Source organism: Cavia porcellus, unplaced genomic scaffold, assembly GCF_034190915.1.
Source record: "Cavia porcellus strain 051 isolate PalLab524CR breed Dunkin Hartley unplaced genomic scaffold, mCavPor4.1 scaffold_7, whole genome shotgun sequence".
NCBI classification, from domain to species: domain Eukaryota; kingdom Metazoa; phylum Chordata; class Mammalia; order Rodentia; family Caviidae; genus Cavia; species Cavia porcellus.
The window spans coordinates 54,656,145-54,676,567 of NW_026947490.1; the positions used below are offsets into that span (position 1 = coordinate 54,656,145).

At 52.1% G+C, this 20,423-nt stretch overlaps 1 protein-coding gene across 1 annotated transcript; it reads right to left on the bottom strand.

Moving 5' to 3' along the window:
* Positions 1–1,909: 1,909 nt before the first annotated feature.
* On the bottom strand, positions 1,910–17,288 carry Cd247 (CD247 molecule). Its single transcript, XM_063254064.1, has 9 exons — positions 17,166–17,288; positions 16,443–16,863; positions 8,038–8,141; positions 6,877–6,933; positions 6,334–6,414; positions 5,643–5,678; positions 4,842–4,898; positions 3,987–4,022; positions 1,910–2,963 (listed from the first exon to the last, which is right to left on the bottom strand). The coding sequence occupies exons 1-9, from the start codon at positions 17,286–17,288 to the stop codon at positions 2,898–2,900; spliced, it is 981 nt and encodes a 326-aa protein (XP_063110134.1). The 3' UTR covers positions 1,910–2,897.
* Positions 17,289–20,423: the final 3,135 nt, after the last annotated feature.

Consider the following 20,423-nt stretch of genomic DNA (forward strand, 5'->3'; position numbering starts at 1 on the left):
CTGTGTTTGGCAGAGACAGTGGCATGCTGCCTAACATAAAGATTTCAGCAAACAAACCCCCTGTCACACTGTCAGTAATGCAGACAAATTACTGACTAGGCTCTAACCTGTAGTCCTTAAAAGGCAGATGTATTTGTAGGAGCCCCGCAGGAAGGACCTGCCTGCACTCCACAGACCAGGGTGGGAGCCACTGGTGTGTTTCAGTACAGCTCTGTTCGCCAGCAGCATCAAGTTTCTTCCATGAAACACCCCAAGTTTTACTCTAAGGAAAAAAAAAACTGATACTGAGATATTATATATAATACCTTGGTCCCTCAATTCACGTTAATGTCATGTTTTGATTTTAAGGCACATGTCTACATTTAAACACGTGAAAGGGGACTGTGAGGTGTGATTGCGGTATAACATGAATGTTTAAGACTCATTGCCACTAATCTCCCTCAGAATCCTCTCCCTTGCTTCAAACACACTTATCCTAACATTCTTACTACTCTCTGAAGCAGTTCCGGAAATTCCTACCAGTGTGTACAGGTTTGATCAAAAATACAGTGAATGATGCTGCCAAGTGACATCCAGCAGAAAGGCAGGTTCATAAACGCATCACAGTGTGTCCCCATCACCTCATTCACCAGATCTGGCACAGAGTGACTTCCGGCTCTTCCCCAAAGTCAAAATGACCGTAAAAGGTAAATGTTTTGAATAGACTGAAGACACTGAGGCAGCCACAACAGTGTGACTAAAGACTGAAAAGAGCCATTTTGAAACTGCCTTGAAAAGTAGCAGGAAAAATGGGATAAGTGTCTTCAAAGAAGGGGGAGTGTTTTGAGGGGGATTCACCGCAATGTGTCTTTTACTGTAATAACTTTTTCATTTAAACATTCGTTGTACTTCCCATCAGATCTCATATGTCTTGATAGTGGATCTTGGTTTGTAACAGTGTTTTTTCCTTGGAATAAGTTGGTGGTACTTACACTTGCTAATGTCTCTGGGAGGGAGGAAATTCAGTCATGTTGTAGAGAAGGCACTGGAGATCCCAGGAAGGGCAGAAATCCAGACCCAGAAATAGCCACTGTTTCCTTGGATCCCGACGTGTGATCCCCCCAAGGACTGGCTTGGTGGCTTCACCAGCTCGGTTCTCTGCTAACGGCCTTCCTCTGTTTTTTTTACACTCCCCCTCCCATAGCTCACGGCCAGCTCTCCCCACTTTCCTGAGACACACAGAATTGGGCCAAACTTACTTTCATATGAGCCACACAGATTATACAGACTGTGCAAGCCCCAGGTAGGAGGCTCACCGTTTTGACTAACACAAATGAATGTCAGCTTTCCAGGCCCAGTGAGTAGAATTCCGCAAAACTGGATCACAAATTGAGGGGCTTCTTGTGAGTTGCCTGTTTAAATATGTACCCTTCAGTGATGCGAATTGTTGTTGGAGCCCCAAATGTTCAAGGGTCCATTGGTAGAGGACCTTGAACTTCTCTGAGAAAGTCCAATCTTTGTGTGATAAAAATGGTTGGACATGACTTGGAGCCACTTGAGGTAAAGGAAATGCTGCTGGGCAGGGCCACCTTTATGAAGGAAGCCGACCTGTAAGACCAGTTGTCTGCCACTGCTGGCCCCGAAGCCTATGGACTGAGACTTGGCTCTGTGGTCAGTGGCTGTTTGCCACAAGACATAGGCTTGTCCACAGCAGACCTCTTCCTGGCTCCTCTCCTGCAAGTCTCCCTGCTTCCAGAAGCCAGGTGCCTTTCCTGTCACCCTCTGGGCTCTGCCATCCCATTGCACTGGGCATTGTTCTCACTCCCAAGGCCCAGCCACCAATCCTAATGCTCAGGATGCTGCCCCACAGCAACACCCAGGGTGCTGGCTGCCCCACATGCAGGTTAACAGATGAGTGCTGGAATACAGCTTAGGGTAAGCAGCATTTTCATGGAAGCATTTATTATGCAAAACAGGCTCCAGCAAACCAGTATAAATTAAAACCAATCGGAGCAGACAGGGGTTTCTCGCCATAGACGTGCATTTTAATCACACAGCAAGTCTCTAGGAACCACTGGGACTTTCTCCCATGGCACCCCAGCCCACAGGGATGCTCAAGGGGCTACATGGTGCCAGGTCATCTTCAAGATCTCTGCAAGGACAGCTTGCCATTCAGGCCAAGCGTGGGTGAAGGCAGGAGTGGGAGAAGGCCGAGCTTGCACCTTCTCTCACTCATCCTCCAGGACGATGCTTCTTGTGGTTCCCATGCTGTCATGCCAACTCTTGCCCCGGGGCGTGAACTCCATGAAGGGTGGCTTTCTTGTCCATCCCTCACTCCCTGGGGCACCTGGCATTCAGACTCCTCATGGCAGGGGCCTCCCACTCTTCAAAGCCTTTGCCATGCCCTGCCGCCCCACCCCTGGCCACCTCCGCAGGCAGTAAGCTGCTGGCCCTGTAACAGGCTACCTTGAAAGGAGGAAAAGTTGACAACAGAATCCAAATTTACAGCAGGAGCAAAGCCAGTCGAATTTGGACAGAAAGATACAGAAAGGGTGTGCATTAACTAACACTGGGGGTTTCCCTGGGGACTTCACAAAACAGAACAAGTGAGCTCTGAGAGACAGGGCAGCTGCCCCTCAGCCAGGGGCTAGAACCTCAGGGCAGCGGGCCTGTCTACTGTCACCAGCAAGCCAGAAGATCCCAGAGCAGGCCGGCCAGCCTGGAGCGGCAGGACTCGCCCTAGGGAAGTTCTAGGGTGGTGTTCTGTGTGCGATGGTTTGGGATTGGAGAAGACCAAATGTTACAACTGGAGGCACCCTATTCATACAGGAACACTTTGGTATGAATGCTTAACCCTATGTGCTTCACAATCTGGGCGTCAGTAGGTCAGGCTCTCGAGAGGCAGAGTCCTCTGGCTGCTAGCGGGGAGGCAGGGTCTGCATGTGGAGGGCATCATAGGTGTCCTTGGTGGCTGTGCTGAGGCCCTGGTAGAAGCAGATTGAAAACACATGATCAAGAGCCCAACCCAAAGGCCTCCCCTAGCCTCCAAGAGCCCAGGAAGACCTCCTCTCTTAGTTTGTAGCACCTTCTTTCCAGCTAAATCCTTCCCTCCCCACTCCTCAAGTAGCTGCTGGCCACAGCCAACATCTGTCAGGTTAAAGAGGAAGCAGGCTTCCCACCCTCAGATACAGAGCAGGAGGCTCAGGGAAGAGCCAGGCGTGCTTCAGAGAATTTGCTGCCGAACACCTGTGCCGTGGGAATTGTGGACTTGTCACAGGGAAAGTGGCTCCTGGACCTCAGCCCTCCCTCCCCTGTGAACCTCCTTCCCAGCCCTGGCCACCATGGCATGTCCTTTGTCAAGGAGCAACAGGCAAGGTTTGTGCAGAGGCTAGGAAGGCACAGGCCACACCAGTTTCCAGCACATGTGTTCTGGGCCCTTTTGACGGCATTCTGCACTCTGAAAGCCCAGGACCAGGGAACTAAAAGGAGAGAAATGAATCCATGGTGGTGCCTGATTTAGAAAAGTAAGTTAGCTACACTTCGTTTGCATAATAATGTGTACTAATTTGCATAAACCAGATACCTGACTACAATAACATTTTCCGTTCGAAGCCATTATTTTGCTTAATTTCTATTTTTTTCCACCTTCCTGCACATTCTCTCAGATCTAAGGATTCAAGGCTTTTTGCAAGAGCCTCACACAGGCCAGATTGTCACTTGTGGAGAGGCCTTGGCCTACTCCGTCTGCACCTTTGGAAGGCTGCACTCCACAGCTGCTGCTGTCTACTAAGGGCAAAAATTCCACAGGGCTCCCATGGCCTCCTGGTTGGAGCAAAGTGAGCTGCTGGGGGGCTGAGTCCCATCTGCCCTTGAGACCTCCTGGCAGTGGAGTTGCCACCTCCCTGCACACTGCTGGGTTCACCCTGGCCAGATGCTGGTAAGGGAGCCTTACCTGGGCTCACGCCTTGTCAGACAATGCCACTCAGGAGATAGAGCCCAGCTCTTACCTGGTAAAGGCCATCCTGTCCCTTGGCTCTCCGCCGCTGTGAAATGAGAAAGGTTAGAAAGTAAGGCAGTCGGTAGTGGCATGCTTATTCAACAGCCCCGCTCAGGGGATCCCTGGAAAATTAGAAGTGCCTGTCTCCCAGCCAGAACCTGGCCCTGGGACAGAAAGGTCCTCAGGCCCCGGGTGAGGCCTCCTCCACCTCTGCACCCTGAGAGGAGACCTGGCTTAGCTCATCCTAGAATCCTTGTAGCATCTAGCCATGTTGTCAGCTGCTTGGAATAGACAGACTTCTCTGCAGCTCCTGAAACATTTGCCTAGTCATCAGCACTTGCTGGAAATTGCAGCTGTTGTTATAAACTAGAGCACAGGTGATTCGACTCCTGCTCCCCCATTTCCTAGGCCTGTGATCTAGGTAAGTTATTTTAATCTCCCCATTGCTTGCAGGACATGCATTTCTCACTGGGCTACTTGTAAGAATTAAATGAGACCCATCTTTGCAGGAAGCAAACCACACAGCTTCATAGTCACACAACCTGTGCAGTCACCCTGGAGTCCCGCTAGGGCATTTGCTTCCATCTCACCAACCTGACACTCTTCCTCATATATGGACAAGGGGCCCTATATTCTCATTCTGCCCCTGACTGTGTGTCAGCACGCATATAGCTCTCAGCACTCCCAGGCATCACCAGTGACAGACCTGACACTTCTGCAAAGCTTAGGCTATCACAGAACCTAGATTTGCTTTTTCAGTCCTTCCTTCTGTCCAGGTGACAGCTGGAGTCAGTGTCACTGGGGGACCAGCACAGGGAGAAGGCCCTGAGGGACTCCACGGGCATGAGGAAAGGGCACCACTCACCTCACCCTTCATTCCAATCTCGCTGTAGGCCTCGGCCATCTTGTCTTTTTGCAGCGCCTGGAGAAGGTATGAGTCGCTGATTTTACTGATGCAGAAAAGAGCAGGCTCTCCCACAAGAAGGCTTTCTGTCCCCAAGGTGGCTGGGACAACCACAAGCGAGGATCCAACATTTCTACAACCTATAGCACTTCTGCCTGTGACCAGTTCCACCACCCCTGAGGCCTCCATCCTTTGCAGGGAGCAGACAAGCTCAGTGAAGCTCTCTACAAATAAGTGGCACAAGAGACCTTGGCAGGCACACTAGATGACACAAGGGCTGGCTTGGAGCCCCTGCAGCATTTATTTGAGCAAGTTGTCTCCACCGACACCACAAGGTATGGATCAACCAATTGCGAGGAAGAGGAGGGAGCTCTCTAGCCTGCAAGCAGTCTCTCAGTGGCCTGAAACAACCATCAGGCTCACACCCAGGGGTGATGGGCTATATAACAGGAAGCCTCTCGCTCTCACCCAGCTTATGGTGCTGCAAACAGCCACTCTCCCAGGCTGATGGATCTGAGAACTCCAGCCAAAAAGCAGAAGGGGAGGGAAGGAACCAGAAACTACCTGCGACCTAGACGTTGCTAAGATGCCTCCCTAGGAGCCCCTGTGCAACAGGCTGCAAGCCAGAAGGTAACCTGCCTGACCCAGCAAAGGGACAGCCTAGATAGAAAGAGCCTGAAGTATGGAGAAAGCATTCCCTCGGAGCCCCCTGCTGCCCGCCCCCCAACTTCATGAGGTCAATGTGAATGATCCCCGACTCACGTTGTACACGCCGTCCTGAGGGTTCTTCCTCCTCGGCTAGGAGAGACGGCAGGGAGCAGTTAGAGGGGTGGGTCCTGGCCCCCCTGTCACCCACTCCTTCCCCGGGCAAGATGACAGGTGCTGCGGAATCCCATCGTGGGTGCCAGGCATGTCCTGCTAAGCGCAGTGGCCACGGTCTGCAGCCTGCCTCCCATATGGCATGAGGGGACAGAGCCGGGCAGGAGGCTGGGAAAGGGTGATCAGTTTTCCTGCTCCCCAGTGCTGCTAGCATTGCACACTCAACACAGGGCTGTTTAGAGGGTCTGGATGAGGGCCAGATGGACATATGAGGCCAGAAACATGGGGCCACCAGGCAGGCAGCCTCAGGTAGTCTCAGCCTTTGTCCTTAGCCCTGCTTCCCTTGAACCCCTCACCCCATCCTTCACCCTGCCTCACTCCCCTACTGGGAATTAAACTTGGGGCCTTCACATTGACCTTTGTCTCATCCCTTGTAAACTTTTATTTTGAGAGTGTTGCTAAGGTGCCCGGGCTGGTCTCAAACTTTCCGTCCCCCAAGGGACTCAAAGCTCTTTTAACTGCTACAGCTCTGCAGAGGGTAGAGATTACAAAGTCCCAGCTCACAGCCACCTTGAGTCAAGTCCTCTAGCCCCAGGCCCCATGAGGTGTCCTGCTGCGAGGACCAGTCCCCTACCTGTTTCCCGCCCATCTCAGGGTCCCGGCCTCGCCGCTTATCCAAAAAGTCATACTCCTCTCTTCGTCCCAGATTGAGTTCCTACAAAGGAGGAACGGGTCAAACACAGGAAGAGGCCCCTCCAAGCATGGAAACAGCCTGGCCCTTCTGGTTTCTCCTGGTGGTGGCTCATGGAAAGGGGCAGGGAAGCGGGGGGACCTGGCCCATGGGGTAGACACCACCCCTGGGCTCAGAGAACAGAGGGTGCCGTGACAAGAGACAGGATCCCCAAAGGTGCCCAGTACTTAGCTTACTATATACTGAGCAATCGAGTGGGGAAGCAATGAGTTTCCCATGAGCAAATAAAGAAACTGAGGCTCAGGGAGGGTCAACAGGGGCCCGGGACCCTTCTTCCTCCATGTATCCGGCAATGACCACATGGGCTCCTCCTGCAGGACAGGAACAGCTGCCATCCTTGGCGGGACAACGAGCTGGACAGCTGATTGCCTAGAGCTGGCCGTGGCCAGAACTGGCACAGGGTGGGTGCTGGGGATGCAGACTTACGTTGTAGACTTGGTTCTGGCCCTGCTGGTGGATCGGCAGCTCCGTGCTCCTGCCAAACTGCAATGCAGGAGAGGTTGTGTGACTGCTCCACACAGGGCTGCGGAGCCCCAGGGCACTCAGCAGGTGCAGCCCTGCACTGGTTGTGCAAGGGTAGACAGCCTGGCAGCCCAGCACCAACACCACCACCCCCGAATACTGGTGGCTGAAACCACAGCCTTGGCAATGAGTTACATCTGCAGTCCTTTTTAAAGATATTTTTTAATATTTTTTTTTATTTTGAAACAGGATCTCAATAGATCGCTAAGTTGCCTGAACTGGGCTCAAACTTGCCATTCTCCGGCCTCTGCTTCCTCTACTGAGATTACACACATGCACCCCCTTTTCTGAATTTACCTGGCCTTTCTGCTCCCACCTGGGCCCTGGGCATCCAAAGGTCCCAGAAGCCAAGCTGGGATGTCTGATGCTAGAGCCTCACGCTTTCCCAATACCTGCTGCCCCAGTCACGAGAAACTAAGAACTGTGGCGACCTTAGAAATCAGCTGCGGCTGCATTTTCCAATTTAAAAAAAGAAAACGAGGCAATTTTTCAAATAGAGTCTCAAGGAAGAGACCAAAATTCAAAGGGGAAACGTGGTAGTGGGCACCGCAGGGATGACACTCCTTCTGCCTCCGGCCCTCTAGCAAATTCACACCCAGCAGACATCGCAAGAAACCCACCCCGCCCTGACCAATCCCTGTGCCAGCAGGGGCTAAGGTATCAGGAGAAAGGCTGGTGTGGCCATGATTAGCAGCTGGACTCCAGGTTACAGGTAGAGGATACAGGGTCCCCACCTCCATGCCCTTGATTGCCTGAGCAGAAGCCTCTTGCGGGCCAGCAGCAGCCCCTGCCACAGGACTCTGATGTCCATGCATGAGTTCAGCTCTTCACAAGGCACCCAGGTCCAGGTCTCCCCTCCACCTACCCGGGCAGATGCCCTCAGTTCCTCAGCCCAACTGGGGTACACACACACACACACACACACACACACACACACACGCAGCTTGCCCAAGAGCCAAGCCCCCAGTAAAGCCAAACCTAAGACTGCAAAACCAAGACCACTACCCACATTCACCAAGCAGAGAAGCGCACACTCTGCTAGCCCGTGGAGCCTGCAGTGCCCACCTTTGCTTTCAGGAACAGGGCTGTGATGATGACACCGTAGATGAAGAGGATTCCGTCCAGCAGATAGCAGAGTTTGGGGTCCAGCAGGCCAAAGCTCTGTGCCTCTGTCCCAAGAGATGAAACTGGTCAGTCAGGCCCAGGGTGACAAGAACACATCCTCACCACCCCAGAAACTGTAACACGGACACAGACTTCCTCACTCTCCCAACTTGGCCAGCTCCTGCCAAAGCCCAACCTGCCCTGTGGTGGATGTGACACCTGCTGGGTTCATGGAGCTGGAGATAGAGGTGAGGGGTGCTAGGAAGGAAGATGAAGGACTTCTGTTTTGGGGGACGACAGCCCTTTTGTGAATGACCCCCAGAGGACCAGGCCCAGGCACAGAAGAGAGCAGGACCATGAGAACTGGGCTCAGCCCTCCACACCCAGCTCCTTGCCTCACTGCTGAGCACTCTCTACCCAGGCCAGGGCGACTGCTGGCCCATCCAGGTCTGGAGTCTCCCTGCCCATTGGTCTACCCGCTCCACCCCCAGTCTTCACTCCCAGACTGCTGTTCCTCTTCCGGTTCCTCTCCCAGCGCTGCTCTGGGGCCTTTGCTCAACCTCTCCCACCCCAAATGTACCTGACTGCTTGCTATATTGACGCTGGCCTGCCATGCAGTAGTTCACGCACACCAGCTTAGCACTGGTTCTCCGGGTACGAAGGACAAAGGAGGAGAGACAGTAAACACGCTGGCTAAGTGAAACCTGGCACTTTTATCTGAAAACCACAAGGTGAGGAGATGCAGATTTGGGTCTGGACCCGCTGGTCACTGTGCAGCAGCTCCACTGGAAGAACGGGGCACAGTGGTCATCTTGCCCTTCCCCTGGGAGCCCAGAAGCTGAGGTCCTGGCTATGGCTACACTTGTCCCCCCAGGTGGGATGGCCCTCAGACAGCTGCAGCGGGGCAGAAGTGGGAATGTGTATGAGGTCTGGCACATCCTGAGTAACAGCCTGACTGGGCCAAGGTACTGACCCTCCAATCGCCTCTTCTGAGTAAGCAGGGTGAAAACTAACAAGCTTCTGTGCGCTGTGGGCCAGGAGCCCCCCTGACAGCAGGCTGAAGTCACCATGGAGACAGGGCGGGGAGGCAGGAGTCCCCAGGCGGTAGTGACAGTGACTCTGCCCCAGCCAGTAGGTCTCTGTGTCAGCGTCCTGCAGTCAGTGTCTGCTCAGAAACCACTGCTGACCCAAACGCCCACAGCAAGGCTGGAAGCCCTCATCTAGTGCCTGGCCCTCCTTCCGCTGTCTGGGCACCCCCTTCTTCCTGACCCTGCCTGGCCTGAGCTGGCTGCTCCTCCAAGCCCCGCCCCAGGCTGCCATGCAGCCCCCGCAGCACAGTCCTAGGAACCCCAGAGCTCTCAGCACAAGCAGCAACACCCCACCCCACCCCACCCCACCACACCCCCCCCACACCCCCCACCCCCGGCTGTGAGCCTTTCGGACAGGTGGCGTTTATTTCTGACTCCCGCTTTGCACCAACGCAGAGCCCCAGCCCGGGGCTTGCCCACCCTCTGCCCCAGGTGATCATAGCAGGGGATGAGTCCTGTGAACCAAAACCAGGCCCCAGCCAAGGCCAAAAAACTGGGCATAATTTTTTCTCCTTTAGGGCTGGAGAGGAGATGTCAGCAGCGATTTATGGGTTGGTTTAGATTCATAAAAAGGGCTGGGAGAAAATCACTCAGCTGCCCATCGCATAAAATGAGAACAGAAAAATCGCTGGGCAGTAAATTTAGAGCAATCAGGAAAAACTCGTCTGTGTTGTGCAGAGTCAGCGCAGTACAGGGCAGAATTGGGCACCTCCCTGGGGATAAGGAACAGGGACACGTTTTCTTGTTTTCTAAAGAGCAGCATGATTTTATGACCGGTGACAAATGAGCTGCATGCAGGTTGGCTGAGGATAAGATGTGAACCTCAACTCTGATCCCTGGATGGGGACCCTCCCTCTCCCCAACCTGGCTGTGCTGTGCTGGGAGAGATGGGTCTCGAGAAGGCACTGATTGCCAGGAGGGTCCAGACCTAGGGCCTCACCGAATGATGTAATTGATTAAATATTTATTGGGCATCAGCTTGTTCCAGGCCTGCTGAAATGAAATTTGGGTTGGGTGGAGTGGGGTTCAAGTAAGTACTACCCTGCCACTAACAAGCTGTGTGTCTGAGAAATTCAGCTCCCCTCTCTGGGCTCAGAGCCTCTTTTGCTCCCTCTCTCCCTTCCTTCCCTCCTCCCCTCCTCATTTCTCTCTGTCTCTCTGTCTCTGTCTCTCTGTCTCTCTCTCTCTGTCTCTCTGTCTCTCTCTGTCTCTGTCTCTCTCTCTCTCTCTCTCTCTCTCTCTCTCTCTCTGGACGCATGGTTCTGTGTTACTGGGGATTGAACCTACAGCCTTTGCATCTTTACATTGAACTATATTCCCAGCCCTTTTTATTTTTTTACTTTGGGACATAGTCTTGCTAAATTACAGGGCTGGTCTTGAATGTGGGATCCTCCTGCTTCAGCTTCCCAGAGTGCTGGAGTTACAGTCATATACCCCACACAGCTGGGCCTAGGTCTCTTCATCTATGGGTAGAAGGTTCTCCTATCTACTCGAAGGGGGATGGTAAGGATGGCGTGAGAGTGTGCACTGGCCAGTGATGTGTACGTGACAGACTCCCACTTCCTCTGCAAAGACAGCACTATCTGTACGCAGAGTGTCTTGGGAGTCCCGGCCCTCGCTGGCCCATGGCTAAGCTGAAGAGGCCACAGGCTGACACCAGACAGTTTTCCACTGCAGGTAACACATCACCACCCCCTGGCCCCAGTTTCTTCCCCTCCCCATATTCAAACAGAGCCTTATCCACCTTCTCCGCCAAGCCACCATACCCCTGGCTGCCACAGTCAATCTGGGAGCCACCCCATAGGGAGACCTACCAACCTCCTGCAGCTCTGCCTCACTGGACAACCGGACAAGTTGATTGGTCCCCTGCTCCGGTCCCTCTCCCCAGGACTCTAGGCCTGGCTACACCCCCAGGGCTGGACCTGCCTAGGGGGGAGCTCTAGTGCTTGACCGGAGTTGGAGTTCAGAGCTGTAGCATCTAGCAGGGTGGCTAAAATGGGGCAGGGCACAGGACAAGACAGGGAAGCCTCCACTGAGACAGGCAGCGATTTCACAAGCAGGGAGGAAGAAAACGGAGGCCTGGGTCCTGCTTCTACCCTGCAGTCCTTGTGTATTACTGAACTGTGTATTACTGATCTGTGTATTACTGAACGTCTTGCTTTCTGCGTCTGTGAAATGGGTATAACATTACCTATGTCGATAGTCACAGAGGATTAAATACAAGGATTGTAATGGGGTGAAGGATGTGGTCTGGCTCCATGATGTCAGCTGCCGTTGTTGTCAGTTGTTTTTCATGCAAGTACATGCATAATAAGCTGGGACTTCTGCTGGGTAGCAGAACACCTGGAATAGGCCATGTGACATGCTCAGGGGAAGCCCCTGGGGCTGCCAAAGGTGACAAGTCAGAGCATCCACTGCAGCAGAGGAGTGGTCAGTTTGATTAGCATGCGCCCAGCTACCTCTCAACAGCCTTTGGTCAACATCATAAATACGCCAGGTTCAAGAAGATACATGGCCCTGGGAGACTGGGTTCCATCCCAGCACCCCCTCCTTAGCCTACTCCTTCGGGGTGTGAAAACATGAGTCATGCTGACTTGTCCTGCCTCAGCTACCTGGGGTCCCAAAAAAGGAAGGCACTTCGCCCAGCACAGCCCTTCAGACATGGGAAGAGGCTGCTCACGTCTGTTCCCTGTTCATGGATCTGTCAGGGCTTTCACTTTGTGTCACCCTTGGGGCCACAGCAGAGAGTACCTAAGGTCAACGCCTGTCCCCTGAGGCTGACCACTCAACCAAGAAGCCAGCAACCAAGCCAGTGGTGCCAAGGAGCGAACGTCACACCTGACAGGAGTGGTGGGGCTGGTTTGGCCTCCACAAGAGGCTGGACAGGCGTCCTGGGGAGATCACTGAGGCCAGACAAAAGGTAAGCCCCTCTGGTAGTTCAAATACCAACGTTTATAGGAAAAACGGCGGGTTTTCATGGCATCCCTGAACTGAATCTTTTCCCCAAGAAACAGCATCAGGGCTGAGGTACAGGTTTGTTGGCTTGGAGGTGCTTGTGCCCCAGCCAGGCCATGAGCCACTGAAAACAGGAATTAGGACTGAGTTAACCCTATCCTGCCATAGCCCAGAGCTACAAACACCCTGGGGCAATCTCCTGTTCCAGCAAATCCCACTGAGAAGCATGCTCAGCTGCTAAGGCAACCTCATGTCTGAACGCCCATCTGTACCATTAAAATCACTTCCTGTGCCCTGTGGAGTTTGATTCTCAGGAGTTCAGAAGGTTTGAGGTCTATTATTGGACCCCATTCACAGGTTGATAACAGAGACCCATGGAATAAAGCAGACTCCTCAGGGAGGCCTGCAGGTGGGGACAAAGCTAGGTGGGGGTCACAAGGTCTCCTGGCTCCATGTGCTTTCTCAGCCCTGAGCCTTGGGTGCCCCTCACCCATGGGTGCAGGCCCCAGCATTCTCGCCTGCCCCTGCACACACAGCACTGCTGTGTGCCTGCTCTTAACACTTTGTCACTGCGGCCGTGACCGCTGTAGGTTGTGGGCTCCTCTGGCCAGGGCTGGAAGGTGCAGCTGGTGAATGCTGGTCCCCCACCATCACCAGCCACTGGGGAAGAAGAAGCACTCAGGCCTTCAAGGCAGAGAGGTTCTAAACTCGAATGAAGTTCAGATTTGGCCTCTTGCTGCCTGAGGGTCTGGAAATGGCTTTCTTAGCTGTCCAAACTTCAGTTCCTCTGGCTGCAAAGCAGATGGAAAAGTCTAAGGTCTGAGGCAGTGGCACAGACCTGGGGCTCTCTATGTACCCCAGGCTGATCCTAGCGCCTCAGCCTCCTCTCTGCTAGGATTACAAGTATCTGCCAACACATCCAGCTCAGATAAGAAAATCATGCTCCAAAAGTTCACACAACTGAAATTTCGCAAGCACATCTGATGCAAAATCCCTTCTTCCTGTACCTTATCCCAGTGCCTCTGGGACTCCTCTCACCCAGAGAAGAGCCTTTTGCATGGATTCCTCTGACTGACGTCAGCTTAAATATCCTCATGACAAGGAGCTCACCACCCACCAATTACTGATGGAGAGCTCTAAAAAAATTAACTTTGGCCCTATTTCTGCTTTCAGAAGCACAAATTACCTGCCACTTCTCTAAGGAGCCTTTCAAACCCCTCCCACCAGGTCCAGCCCTCTCCCATCTAATGAAAAGGAAGCAACCACATCAGCACTGCAGATGAGTATGCATCCTTTGAAGGCAGGGGTAGCCTGAGTTCAAGTCCTGGGTCTGCTCTCCTGTCACCGAGGAGCAACTATGGCCACCTCTTAGTGTGTGGCCCTTCAGTGGGGAGGGCTTACAAACTGGAATGCTCAGTACCTTGAGTGATGGCATCACTATTAATTACAACAGCCCACCAGCCAGGCAGGAGCAGCTAACCTGCAAGCCCCCGAGCTCCTCCCTCTGCACCCCGACTTTGGGCCCAGTGTCCTTCTGCTGCCCCACCCATCTCAGGCTCAGCTGGTGGAGACACTGTAGGCAAGAGTTTAGAAAACAGGAAGTCACGTGGCCTCAGGAAGGTGGAGGCAGCGGCTAAGGACAGTCTGCCAGGCAGGGTGCTGGGTGTGACACCAACCACCTGCCACAGCACAGGGCACCCAGACCTCCCCTGCAGGGAATGCTCCTTTACCCAGAGCAGCTTCCACAGCAGCAGGCACAAGACATGTTAGATGCACAGAATGACCACAACATGCACTGGCTACAGATGTATTCTGTGCCTGGATCCTCATGTGAGTCTTCTCATTCAGGCTTCACTGTGACTCTTACTGTATATCTGGAGAAACTGAGGCTGGATTTAACAGCAGGCTGGAGGTGATCAGAGTCCAGGTTCTTAAGCACCGCTTGCTGTGGTGCTCAGAGGACCTGGAGGTCCTCGGCCTGAGGAGAAGGGTTTGACCCCTTCTAACATGCTGCTACTTGCTGTGATTTGCCGTGGCAATCAGCAATGCCCTGCTCAGTGCTGGATTCTAAACATTCACATTTTATTGTCAAGTTGATCATCTGGCCATAACTAGCTATGAATTACACATCCTTAGAGATTCAAGGAAAGAGGGAAGAAACTAGTTTCTTAAAGTTTGTGGAATTGAGTGGCTGCTTCTCTGTATGCTGATGAAAGTTGTTATGGTTTGTGTAATTAAAAATTATTTTTATTAGTTTTTTTTTTTTTTTTTTTTTTTTTTTTTTTTTTTTTGGTACAGGGGATTGAACTCATGACCTAGCACTTGCCAGGCCGGCGCTTATGCTGCTGAGCTAAATCCCCAGCCCTAATTAAAAATTACTCATTTAAAAATTTTGTGGTCATTTTTCATCTTATTTTCAAGTAAACCAATGATTATAAAAGTGCAGAAAGGTAGAGGAAAACTGAAAATCACTCACTAATCACTAATTTCACATTCAAACACAGCCACTATTCATGATGGCAGGCTGCTTTCTAAAGTATTTGGTACTTCCGCCTCAGTCTTCTAAACTGCGAGGATTACAGGCGGACGTGGCCGTGCCAGGCTCCTTCTCACTTCTCAGTTCCTGTTTGGCATCGTCTGTCACTCCAGACATCTGTTACACATCTTCAATATAGCAAACTGCTTTATATTTTTGACTTCATTTGGTCTTAAGGGCATTTGAGTTAGCCAAGTGGGACAGATCATGTTTGTTCTTTGCAGATAGAGACTGAAGGTCAGGGAGGTGAAATGAAGGCGGTGTCCCACAGCACTGGTGTGGCAGATCCCAGGTGAGAGGCCAGGTCACTCCCGGATTTCATTCTGCATAGCACACAGCCCCACATTTTGCCCCCTGAATGTTAGCACCGTTTAAAAGAGATCCACTCCAGAGGAAGCCACCTTATGTCAAGATTCCAGGCAGGATTTTGCCATTTCTCTACAAATTTGATTTGTTCTACAGATAAATTCCCACAGTGTGTAGAAATATATGCACAAGTTTATCTCCACAAGCAAGAGAAAAAAACACCCAAAAATAACATAAATGCCTACTAACCGACAAACTGATACATTTTACTGTATTTATACCACAGTTAAAACACACAATAGATCTCCATGATACTGAAAAACAAAACTGAAAGCTCTAAAAGGATATCAAAAATATTACGTCGGCTACATTTGCACACTTAAAAACTCCTACAGAAAAATGTATCTGGATGGAGTTTTTGTTTGGGATGGTGATACCCGATAGTGTTTATGGTTGCACATTCTGAATTTATTTCATGCTACTGAATCACACTTTAAAATGGTGCAAATGGAAACTCTTTGTACGAGTCTGTATTTTTATTGGAGAGTGAATCTAGGGCTTTCACACTGAGCTACAAGATAGCATCTTGTTACATCACTAAATTGTCCAAGGCTAGGGCTCCAGCTTTTGAACTTCCTGCCTCAATTTCCCCGAGCGCTGTGAACCGAGCAATAGCGGTCAGTTTAGAGAGGTCAGTTCACCTCCCACAGCCCAACGCGAGGCGATAAGCGCCAACGCGAGGTGCGCTCGGATCTCGGTGCCAAAGCCCGCACCCGCGTGGAGAACCGTGACCCGCAAGGACTCCGTGGGACCCCGCGGTCCTCGCCCTGCCCGAGATTTCCTGTCGCAGCTGCCACCCAGCAGGTTATCGCAGCGATCTCCCCTGCGCCGCGCACCCGCGCAGCGCCTGCCCCCGCTTGCGGTCGCGCCCCGCGAGCCAGCGCCCCCGCGACCCCACCCCGCCCCCTCGTCCCCGCGCCCATCCCCCCGCGAGCCCTGGCCGGCGTGGCAGGGGCGCGGTTCAGCGGACCCCAGGGAAGGGGCCGCCCCCGAGGCTGGGCGGGGTGGGGCAGTGGCCAGGAGGGTGCCGCCCTGCTCCCCCACAGCCTCTGCTCGCGGGACCCCGAGACGCCGCCGGCCTGCCTCGGCCTCCCGCCCCCGGCATCCCGCCCCGTCGTCAGAGCGCCCGTGGGAGGACGCCGAGGGGTCTCCGCTCTCGCTCGGGGGACTCCAGTCTGTCGTCAGCCCGCCCTGAGAATGCAGCGCCACTTTCATTTCCCAGCTCTGAGAGCGGCGGGGTTTCGGGTCAGGGTTTCCTGGGCTCACACCCCGGAGTGGCGAGCCCTCGAGGGTTTCAGTCTTGTTTTTTGCTGTGCTGGGTTTCGAACCTAGGCCCTCCGGCCTGCTAAGCAAGAGCTCAACCTGAGTCAAAACCCAAGACTAAGACAGCCCCGGCTGCAGCCGCCCACCCAGCCACCCACCCTGGTACTTATGAAAGCTGCAGATGGGGAGGACTTCACAAATTTTAGAAAGACGGGGAAAGGCAGCCGCGCTCCTCTCGGGGTGAGAAGCGAGGTGTCCTGCTCCTCTAGGCTTCCAGCAGGAGCCCAAGTCCGCAGCGCCGTCCGAGGAACCGGCGCGTGCGTCCGGCAGACGGCGGGCTCGGCCACAGGCGGTGCTGCCTGCAGCGCCACCTGGGCGGCGGCAGACAGGCTGTGGCCGGGGATGGGGCCGCCCGCTGCCCGCCACCCTCTTCACGGGGGAGCCCCCAGCCGTGCCCCTGCCCGGAGGAGCAGCTCGTGGCTCCTTAGCAGGATGAAAAGCGCTGCTGCGATTGGGTTCCTGCAGCGAGGGTGACCGCAGAGCAGCCCAACAGGCCGGAGAGCCATGCAATTTTTTTTTTTTTTTTTAATCAGAGACTCCAGAAGGAGCCTTGCCATGACGCTGTGGGGCCATCTTGTGTTCATTCCCCATACTTGGTCAAGTCAGGGTGGACATCGTGCCACACCGACACCGCTGTCTGAAAATCTGCTCTGTACAAAATAAACTACGGGGCTGAGGATGTAGGAGGCACCACAAAACAAAAAGATATAAATACGCACGTAAAGCGTGGCCTAAAAATTTCATCGTGGACACTTACATTCTTGGTATTACAATAAAAGACATGTTGCCACGAGTGCCCCACAAAGTACCCTTCCCCTCACTTCACACACTGGTCCTATCATTCGTGCCACTTCTGAAGCAGTTCCGCAAGTCCTCCTTTGTGTCTTCAGTTGTGCTGCCTTGATGTCCTGAATCGATTCAAAACATTCACTTCCCATGGCCATTTTGACTTTGGGGAAGAGCTGGAAGTCACATGGTGTCAGGTCCCGTGAAAGAGGAGGCCCACAGGGATATTTTCACAACTCTCCCTTCCCACTTGGGTGGTGCTTGGCAGCCGCATTCACGTTTTTTTTTTGTTTTTTTTTTAAATCACACCCCATTAAGACTTGCAGAACTGCCGCAGAATAGGTGTGTTAGAAGTGTGTTTGTGGGGGGGGGTAGTTTGAGGGTGATTAATGGCAAAGTGTCTTCTACTGTATTTTTTTAAAATTTAAACATCCCTTATGTATTTTGATCACATTGTATGCACCCGTGTGCACACCCACACATGCGCACTATGCCAAGAAGGACTAAGAATTCACTCTGAGTTTACTCCTGCTCTGAGGACCAGCCCGCAGGCGACTGCCCATGCATGTCTTGGGGTGACTCTGAAAGCAGGGTGAGCTGCCTGCCCCGTTTAGAGATGCTGGTGCTAGGTCTCACACCGCATCAGTCCAGCCTCAGCTCTGCTGCTGCTACTGCTGCCAAGCCGCGGCTGCGTGGCTCGGGGCCTGTGGACAAGAGGAGGGGACTGAGCTGTCTGCAGCAGTGCCAGTCCCCTTGCCAGGTCAGTGACCCAGTGAGAACAAGTCCAGTTCCCATCGAGGCTGGGTGGAGGTGTAGCTGGCAGGAGAGTGGGGCAGGGAGTGAGGAGTGAGCAGCCTGTGCCCGCCCACAGCCATTCAGACACTGTCTCTTCCCTGTGAAGCTCATGCCAGCCTCAGTTGCCCCCTCCCAGGGAACTGCAGCCCAACCCAACATCACCCGGACACCCTAATGTCAGCAGTACTTGCTGGCTTTTTTGTGGGGCAAGGTTCAGACAGAGTTCACTATGTAGTCCGGGCTGGCCTTGATCTCACTTAAGTAGCCCAGCCTGGCTGAAATTCACAGTGTTTCTCCTGCCTCAGCCTCCCAAGTACAAGGATTATAGGATGTGTGTCACCATGCCCAACGCTCATTGGTTTTAAGTGTGAAGAACATATGATTTTTTTCCTACTCACCTAGATTCTGGGTTGCTTCAGGGCAAATCTAGGTCTTTTGTTTCTGCGACTATGGAAAGCCAGGAGTTTGGTGTCACCTGGACTGAATAATTTCATAGCTGCATGGATGACTGAGAGACTGATCAACTCACGAATAGTGCTATCTAGAAATGAAGTTTGTTCCTTGCATTTCAAAGAATCAATAAATGGAAAACGACTCAGAGAAAGTGTTTTGTTCTTTGCAGGAAGCTTCACTGAAGCTATCACTCAAAGACTATGACATTAGGAATTACTTTACCCTTGACATCTTTACCTCCAAAATAAGACTGTTAATAGAGTATTTTCTATGGCCCCTTATAGCTGAGCCTAGTTAGAGATCCAGTATTCAGATCAGGAGAAAAACTAGTTATGATTTCTCTTTTTGTTTTTTGTTTTGTTTTGTACCGGGAATCAAATTCAGGACCTTGTACTTGCTGGACAGGCACTTACACCACTGAGCTATATCCCTAGTTATGATTTCTTAATGAACAGCCATTGGCATCCAGTTCCAAGCCCTCTGCCTTCCTGCCATCCCCACATGGCTGGACTTGTGGAGGAAGGTGAGCAGAGGCTCTTCTTGAGGTACTCTCCTCTGTCTCAGGCCAAGACTGCCCTGGGACAGATATGGCCCAGCTCAGCTTCCGTCTGATGCCAGAATGGAGCCTTCTGGGATGACCTGCCACCTGCTTCTAGTAGAATGTTCAGCTTGACAAACTTATTGCTCAAAACTCAGCTCAAAGATTACCTCTTCTGGGCAAACTCCTATGCAACTTTCAGGCAGACCTAGTCTAAAAGTCAGAGTCACAGGGTAAATTTATTGTTTAAAAGGATGTTAGTTTAGACAAATTCGGTAGTGCACACTTGTAGTGCCAGCTTCTCGGGGGGCTGAGGCAAATGGGTCACATGAATCAAGAGTTCAAGCCCAGCCTGGGAAATATAGTGAGACTCCAGCTCAAGACAAAAACGAAAACAATATCTGGATATTGGTTACATTTTCAAACGATATATTCAATACATTTTCCTTCAACTGTGAGATACCTTTTCAGATGAAAATCCTCTAAATGTAAAGAAATGGATCCAACATTTTACCCTTTTAGAAAGACATGAACATTGTACCACCTCTTTTGGGTTTCTAGACATTTTGGATCCTGGAGTTTCTTTCATATTAGTACTGGGGCTAGTTGCTTTAACTTTAGAGGTATTTCTTAGAAAAGTGTCTGGAAGCTGAGGGGAAACATTTTAACGTATTTGAATGTTTTGAAAAATGCAGCCCATGCTTTGCTTGGGATGTGACGTTTAAACCCAAAGCCCTATGCATGCCAAGTGCACTGTGTCACTAAGCTACACCAGCAGCTGATTTTTTTAAAAAGTCAGTTTGGTAATATTCAGGACTTTTCAGACCTTGTACCCAAAGGCACATTTTTCACTGATAATTTGGTAATAGGCTTGACCCTGTGAAAAACTGGGACTTCCACAAGTCTGGGACGCATTTTCTTTCTTTGGACTCTTCGGCCCCTAGCTAGGCAGCATGCATCAGGTATTCACAGGAGCCAGATGAATGAGCAATAAAGGTTGCTGCAGGTCCTCCTGCCCGGAGTGGACCGCCTCTCACCTTCCCGCACTTCCAACTCCCTGGTCCTAGTCCTGGAAAAACTTCAGGAAGGAAATAAGATTACTACACCTATAATCCCAGCACACTGGGAAGCTGAGGCAGGAGAATCCCAAAGCAAATTAGTGAGAGCTTGTGTCAAAAAATATTTAAAAGGTTTGTAGTTCAGTGAAAAGGTAGAGAGAGAGAGAGACAGAGACAGAGACAGACAGAGAGACAGAGAGAGGAAGGAACAGAGAAAATGGAAATGAATAAGGGCATGTCTCAGATGTAGAAAACAAATACAGGTGAACCTCAGAAAACAGTTCCTGTGTGCAAGAAGGGACCCCTTTCTCTCACTGGGGAGGCCTTTTCCTGAGCTCCGGAGTCTGAGTGAGGCACAGGGCACACAGCTGGGACCCCAAGGCCAGGACCAGGCTCTGCAGCACCGGGGCTGGGGTGCGACACAGCCCCACCCCATACGAGTCTTTCCT

What these genes read in the sequence shown, in the direction of transcription:
- Cd247 (XM_063254064.1), bottom strand. Translation starts at nt 17,288, where the DNA reads ATGGCCATGGGAAGTGAATGTTTTGAATCGATTCAGGACATCAAGGCA. An exon ending in CTGAGATGGGCGGGAAACAG is followed by an intron (nt 5,679 to 6,333) that starts GTAGGGGACTGG and finishes CGTCTCTCCTAG; the next exon opens with CCGAGGAGGAAGAACCCTCA. An exon ending in GACAGGATGGCCTTTACCAG is followed by an intron (nt 2,964 to 3,986) that starts GTAAGAGCTGGG and finishes TGCTTCTACCAG; the next exon opens with GGCCTCAGCACAGCCACCAA.